The 7,613-nt window shown below is 51.0% G+C and overlaps 1 protein-coding gene across 1 annotated transcript in view; it reads right to left on the reverse strand.

The window, feature by feature from the left end:
• Positions 1-7,109, reverse strand: part of LOC118835899 (zinc finger protein 850-like) — a 125,685-nt gene extending 118,576 nt beyond the window's left edge. The window contains exons 1-4 of the mRNA XM_036743194.1: positions 6,847-7,109; positions 5,832-5,958; positions 5,398-5,493; positions 4,091-4,228 (exon numbers count right to left, since the gene is read on the reverse strand). Of these exons, the coding sequence (XP_036599089.1) occupies positions 4,091-4,228; positions 5,398-5,493; positions 5,832-5,958; positions 6,847-6,909 (424 nt within the window). The 5' untranslated portion in view covers positions 6,910-7,109. The remainder of the gene's footprint in view (positions 1-4,090; positions 4,229-5,397; positions 5,494-5,831; positions 5,959-6,846) is intronic.
• Positions 7,110-7,613: the final 504 nt, after the last annotated feature.

Raw genomic sequence — 7,613 nt, forward strand, 5'->3', positions numbered from 1 at the left:
ATCCTAAATATAACCCTAATTCTGAGCTAAGAACACATCTGAAGGGTCTAGGAAAAGTCTATAGTGTGAGACGGCAATCAGTTCAAACATTCTGGAAGGATTCTTGGCCAGGGGACTCCTAGGGAAAGTCCCAGAGGTTGCCCGGCAAAAGCCAAACAAATAATGATGAACAGATAGTGAGAAAATGAGTCCAAGTGACTTCTTCCAACCCTGGAGCCCCTGGGCAACAAGAAAAGAGGCCCCCAGCAAAGCTGGCCCCAGAACAAGTAGGAAGGCTGGCCCACGACATGACTCTGTCTCCAGAGGCAGCATGAGCTGAGGGCTCCCCAGAGAAAGCCCCACAGTACTTGGGAGTCAAGAGCAGGGCAGCAGCCTGGAAAACAGGTCAAGGAGACATAACCTGGGGATGTGGATATTCTGGTTCAAGAAATTATAAGTGACCCTTTGACCCAGCAATACCACTCCGAGGACCGTATCCCAAAGAGATCACACAAGTGGGAAAGGGACCCATATGAACAAAAATATTTATAGCAGCTCTTTCTGTGGTGGCAAAGAATTGGAAATCAAGGGGATGCCCATCCATTGGGGAATGGCTAAACAAGTTGTGGTATATGAATGTAATGGAAGACTATTGTGCTATAAGAAATGGGGAAGATACAGACTTCACAATAACCTGGAAAGACCTACATGATCTGATGCTGAGTGAGCGGAGCAGAACCAGGAGAACACTGTACACAACCACAGATACATTGATTCTGTGATGACTCACCTCGATAGACTTGGCTCTTCTCAGCAATACAAGGTTCAAAAACAACTCACGATGGAAAGAGCTGTCTACATCCAGAGAAACTGTGGAGTCTGAATGCAGACTGAGGCAAATTATTTGCTCTCCTTTTTTGTCCCTGTTTTTCTTCTTTTTTTTGGTTTTGTTTCTTCTTTCTCATGATTCATTCCATTGGTCATAATTCTTTACAACTTGACTATTGTGTAAATAAGTTTAATGCAAAGCTATATGTAGAAGATATACTGGATTCTATGCCATCTTGGAGGGAAGGGGGCAGGGGAGGGAGGGGAAGAAAATCTGGAACTCAGAAACATGTGGAACTGAGTGTTGTAAACTAAAAATAAAAAATCTTAATTAAAAAAAAAAGAAATTATAAGTGAAAACTGCACAGGGCAAAGTGAAGCTAGAAGGAATTCTTTTAAACTCCTCAACTCCTCACAACAAAGAGTACCCACACCAAAAACAAATAAGTAAAGCCACAGTCTGGATAACACAAGACCTGGCAGCTACCACCAAGACAGAGAGGAGATCATGGGGTGCAAAATTCCAACAGGCAAAAGCAATGGGGCTAGAACCAAGAATCACTTACCCCACCAAGACAGGTCTCGAAAAACTGACCTTTCATGGAATAGAGGGTTTCCACACATTTCTGACGAAAAGACCAGGGCAGAGTAGGAACTTTGAAATATAAACACAAGAACCCAGAGAAACCTAGAAAGGTACATGAATTTGAGCAACCAGAAGGGCCTGCATAATGATGCAGGGCTAACATTCTAACTGGAGTAGGAAACTAAGGTCCCTTAATGTCTTCAAAGGGTAGTGAGGGAAGTCAATTAAAAAGCAAATAAACCAGGGATCCTAGGATGGGGTTTAAAGGGGGAAAATCAGAGGAGACTAGGAGGAGGAGGAGGAGGAGGAAGGAGGTTGTCCTGGCTACTTCTCCTAATGGTTGCATGAAAAGAAGAGTATAGAAATATAGAGGAAGGCCTGGGAGGGCTGGGCATCAGACGAAGCTCACTCTTGCATGAAACAGCCAAAGTGAGTTGGAAATACATACACACATACACACACACACACACACACATATACACACAAAGTTTGGTGCAGAAATACAACAATCTCAAAAGAGAAGTCATGGGGGTGGGGGAGACCACCACAGCAGGATAAGAGGCTGGATAGCACCAGGGATGGAAGAGTCACAGACAAAAGAAACTTCCTGATCTTGAGCAGTGAAAAGGACCAATTAAGTCCTACTGTGTGGGCCAAGCACTGTGCTTTGCGCCAGGGACACAAAGAAGGCAAAGGCATCTGGCCTTCCTCAGGCTATGAGATAGGCAAATGGGGAAGGGCCACTAGATCTTCTGTCGCAGATCTCTTTCTGAAAATTCTGCAGCTGTCAGCTAATATTTAGGATGGCTTGGAGCCTTCCTTGTAAAAAGCAGAAATTGTTACAGAGACTACAGGAATTTAAGCAGATTTCGCTCCACCACCTGAGCCCCAGACACAGCCCCACATCTCACAGGGTCGAGGGGGCATCAGCCCCTCAGAGTACCACATGGACAAAGTCCAGGCATCCTGTCTGGGCTCACTTCAGGCCTAGCCTCAGATGACCAGCTCTGTCATCTCACCTCTGCCTGCCACGGTTTCCCCAATTGTACTGTGGATCATAAAACAGCAATCCAATGAGATCATCACTATAAAGTGCATGGCACATGCACGGTAGGTGCTTCATCAATGCTTGGTCCAAGGGCCTGACTGCCAAGTTCTATGTATCGAGGGAGCCTCAGACACCTTCTAGCCATGTGACTGTAGGCAAGTCACATCCCTTCCACCTACCTCAGCGTTCTCATATGTACAATGGGGGGTCACAGGGTTGTTCCCTTCCTGCATCAGAGACCCCTTCTTGACATGAGCCACCCCATTTCCTTGTCCTTCCTGGGGCCTGCAGAGCTCACTCCCTTTACCCCATCTTTATTTAGAGACCTTGCCAGGCGCTCCCTGGTACACTTCCCTCTGCCTCCAACCCTCCTCCACAGCTCCCACGCCAAACTCCAACCTCGACCACCACGCTGCCCTCCTAAGGCTCTCTCTCCTTCACCCAATGGCCAAATGACTTTTCTTAAGCACAGATCTGTCCTATTCAACTCCAAAGGCCTGCTACAAGCCAGCCCCAGCCTGTCTTTCCAGACCGGTCGCTACTGGCCCTCCTGCCCTCTGTGACCAGCCGGACCGGCTGTTCATCTCACGTGCACACACTCACACACGTGTACACATATGCACATGCGCGTGAAGAGCCCCCTCTCCCTTTAACACATGGCTCAGGCTCCATCTTTCGCACTCATCTGCTGGCCTTTATCTACTTTGTGTACTTAATAAATCCATACTGTGGACATTTTTCTGTGTCCCACTCACCTCCCTCCAAATGGAGGGCAGCCCAGGTCCTCATCTCATTGTTATCCCCTGCACCCAGCACAGTGCCTGGCACACAGTAGGTGCTTAATAAATGTTTGTTAATTGCTTGAAGATTCCTTTATTCTGGTTAGAAGCAGAAGAGGTGTGAGGGTGACCAGAGAAAAAGCCCAGCCCATCTCAAAGCCCTGAGACCGATAACAGACAAGCAAGTCTGAGCCCTCCAATACAACACGGCCCCAGGGCCATTGGGACCAGCTGGCTGGGAACCCGGCAGAACCACTGGTCTCCTGGACACAGAAATCCCTTGGGAAGAAGCCCATGGGCCCACCCCCTTCTCTTTGGCCCAAATAATGCTTTTCTCTACCTTGATATATGACACAAACTAGGCTTTGTTTTTTTTCCACAACAGAAAGACTAGGCTGGGACCCATGACTTGTAACTCCACAAGGGAGTCAGCTCAAGAGGGCGAAGCAACAAGTGTTAGTTAACTGGTTGCTGTTTATTCATCTCGGTCACGTCTGGCTTTTCATGACCTCATTTGGAGTTTTCTTGGCAGAGATACTAGAGAGGTTTGCCATTTCCTTCTCCAGCTCATTTTACAGATGAGGAAACTGAGGCAAACAGGGTCACACAGCTAGGAAGTGTCTAAGGCTGGATTTGAATTCAGATCTTCCTGACTCCAGGCCCAGCACACTGGCCGCTAAGCCACCTAGTTGCCCAACTAGTTAACTAGCAATAATTTAGAGTTAGCTCAGGCTAATAATGACTGATTTACGAATTATTAGTATAATTTATTAGCTGTGAATTCCTTGCTAAATAAGCTCTGACTCTGTGCCAAGCACCGGGCTCAGCTCGGCAGGACAAGCCGCTCTCAGGAATGAGGTGATTACGCACCAAGGGGAGGCACCGAGAATGTTGCCCAGGCTTCTGCCCAGCTCGTGGCTGCAGTGAGGGAGGAAAGCAGACCATCACACAAGATACAGCCAACTTCAGTGGTCAGGCACTCTGCTGCTGTCCTCAAGCGTCTCAGATCTAGGCAGGACAGAATGAGAATGAAAACAGCTCCTAGGGCAGAGGGGTGGGGGGTGGGGGTCCTTCCCGTCCCTTCTCCTCCCACAGTAGCCCCCAGCCCCCCTCAGGCCTTCCCTCAGAGACTAACTCCCATCCACCTGTTTCCAGCTTGTCTGTGGGCTCCTGAGGACCTTTCTCTGCATCCCCAGTGCCTGGCATACAGTAAGTACTTAATAAATGCTTGCTGACTAGCTGAGACAGCTGAGACAGTGTGTCCCCTCTAGGGCTGAACGAGGTATGTTTGACCCCTCTATCACAAGCCAGTCTTTCTGACTGTGTCTCTCCTCACCCCCCTCCACCCTGAGCCTCCTCTTACCCAACAACCTAACAACAATATCGTACAGCTACGACACGCCAGACACTGCGCTGAGTATGGTAGTTGTCATCGCACGGGATTCTCACAACAACCTGAAAGGGCAGGGCTCTCACCTGAGGCAGACAGAAGTGAAGTGACCCAGCCAGGTCACCCAGCTGGTACCTATCTGAGGCAGGACTGGAACTCAGGTCTTCCTGACCCCAGGCCTGCAGTCTAGCCATCATGCCCACTTGCTGTTCCTGCCATTGCATGGACCATGCCCAAAGTTCTCAGCATGAGAAAGGCCCTTCCCATAGGAAAGTAGCAGAGATGGCAGAGAATGAAAAAATCCAGGGAGTCCGAGTAGAAGGAGGGCAGGGTCTGGGGTCATCTTTCCGACACACAAGGCAAGGGAGTTCAGAGAACAGATCAAATTATTTTAGGCCCCTTCACTTACCCATCCAACAACTTAACCCTCATTCCTTAAGAAGAGGGAGGTGGGGCCTCAGGGGACAAAGAAGTGACAGATGGTGAAGAAGGGGCCAGAGACCTTCAGACAACACAGGCCTAAACACATAATGGTGCCAGGGAGGAGGCATCACTGGACACAGGGGAGAAAGAGGAAAGAAAAGTCTGGAGGGAAGAGCCAGAGACAAGGGGGAAGAGGAGGGTGGGGCACTCCCCTCCAGGTCGGAGAGGTGAGGGTGCATGAGGGTGCATAAAGGCCTGGCTGAGCTACAGAAGCAGAGATAGGACGGGGCCAGGACAGCTCCTCATCCCCCATGGGGATGACCAGCCTCCCTCATCTGTCCACAGCGCGCTCTCTCACACTCACCCGTGGAGCTGCCCCCTGCGCCTTCTCCTTCAGGAGTCCAAGGGGCTTCCCCTCGCTCCAACTGGTCCATCACATTGGGCTGGGAAATGGCGAGTCCTGGTGATGGGAAATGAGAGTCCTGGGGACAGCGAGCCACCACAGGTCCAGCCCAGCCCCTCTCACTGGCACAAGGCAGCAGGCTCAGGGGGCCCAGGAGCAGCCCACTGGCGCCTGTCCTGTCTCTAAGGAGCTGCCCAGGGACTTTCAGGGACAGTCTTGGACCCAAGGCAATGGCGGGGACTGAGGACCCATCCTTGGGAAGGGAGCCAGGAAAACCCTTCCATCTGGGAACAAAGAAGTCCCAGCAGGTCCCCCATGACTCTGTCCTCAGCTGAGGCCCCTGCCCTCCCTCCAAGGGGCAGTGTTTGGGTCCCAGGGGAGCCTGGGGTCCTCACCCAGGCAGACCATGTTCCTGTAATTCTCCAGCATCACCTCGCAGTAGAGAGCCTTCTGGGAAGGGTCTAGATGCCCCCACTCCTCATGGCTGAAGGTCACAGCCACATCCCTGAAGGTCACCAATCCCTGAAACACCAAATGCTTTTGTCTGGACTGACCTGTCGGCCCAAGGTCCGGAGGGGGGATGGGGTCCTTCCAGATGACCGATTCAGTCTTATTTGAGAAGGACTAAGTGCCTCTGTTTAGTCTAAAACATAATAGAATGAACAGAGACACCAGGGCAGCTTCATGGGGTCCTGCTGCTAGGGAGCCAGGGACCCTGGGCAAGGCCAAGGCTGACCTGCTCTGGCCCCTGGCCCTGCCCTGAGGCAGTCAGAGTTCCTCAGCAGGCACACACTAAGTGGTTGTGCAGGCCCCTTCTCTCCTTGGATGCCAGAACCATGACAAGAGCCTGTGGGAGGGTCTGCCTGCCTCTGCACTCCAGTCCATTCTTCATTCTTTCATTCTCAAGTCAACGTATCAGGCCCTAATCTCCCTGCTAACCTCTGAGCTCAGATCTCTAACAGCCTTTCAGACATCTCCAACTGGACAACCAGGAGACACCTTAAACTCAACATATCCAAGAGAGCTCATTATCTTTCCCCCCAACTAAACCCTCTCTGGCAGCTAGGTGGTAGAGAGGATAGAGAGCCAGGACCGGGGTCAAGAGAACTGAGTTCAAATCTGGCCTCAGACATCTGCTAGCTGGGTGACCCTGGGCAAGTCACTTTGCCCTGTTTGCTTCAGTTTCCCCATTCATAAAATGAGCCGGAGAAGGAAATGGCACAAACCACTCCAGTCTCTTTGCCAAGAACACCCCAAATGGGGTCATGAAGAGTGCGACATATCCAAATCTGAACAACAAACTCTCCCCATCTCCTTCCTTCCCTCTTACTATCAAGGGTACCACCATTCTCCCAGACCCCAAAGCTCACAACTTGTAGGAGTCATCCTGGACTCCTCACTATCTCTTACCCCCACATCCAGGCTGTAGCAGCATCCCTGGTCGATGTCACCCCTGTAGCATCTCTGCACCATCTCTGGTCCATTTCACCTCTGCCTCATTTCTGGTCCATTTCACCTCTGCAGCATCTCTGGTGCATTTCACCTCTGAAGCATCTCTGGTCCATTTCACCTCTGCAGCACCTCTGGTCCGAGTCACCCCTGCACATCTCTGGTCCATTTCACCTCTGCAGCATCTTCCCAATATGCACCTTTCTCTCTTCTGACATGGCCCCTACCTTGGTCCAGGCCCTCATCACCTCACACTTGGACTATTGCAATAGCTGCTAGGGAGTCTGCCTACCTCAAGTCTCTCTCCACTCTATTCCATCCTTCATTCAGCCACTAAAGTGATTTTCCTAAAACCCTCCCTATGCCATAAATTCCAGTGGCTCCCTATCACTTCCAGAATCAAACGCAAAATGCTCTCTGGCATTCAAAGCCCTTCATAACCTACCCCACTCCTACTTTTGCAGTCCCCTGACTCTTCCATCCACTGTCACTGGCCTCCTGGCTGTCCCACGAACAAGACATTGCATCTCCCACCTCTGCGCCTTTGCCCTGAGGCTGCCTGGCTCCCTTTTCCGGCCCCACCGGGCTCACCGTCACCCTCATCCGACCCGGACTCCATGCCTCACCTGCCTGGCGGCCATGGCCAGTGGTGTTGCCTTAGATTCCCCTTCTGTCCAAGGGCATGGGCACAGGAGCGGGGACAAGGGCCCCCATCAATCTCTGACCTT

This window comes from Trichosurus vulpecula, chromosome 2, assembly GCF_011100635.1.
Source record: "Trichosurus vulpecula isolate mTriVul1 chromosome 2, mTriVul1.pri, whole genome shotgun sequence".
Taxonomy (NCBI): Eukaryota; Metazoa; Chordata; class Mammalia; order Diprotodontia; family Phalangeridae; genus Trichosurus; species Trichosurus vulpecula.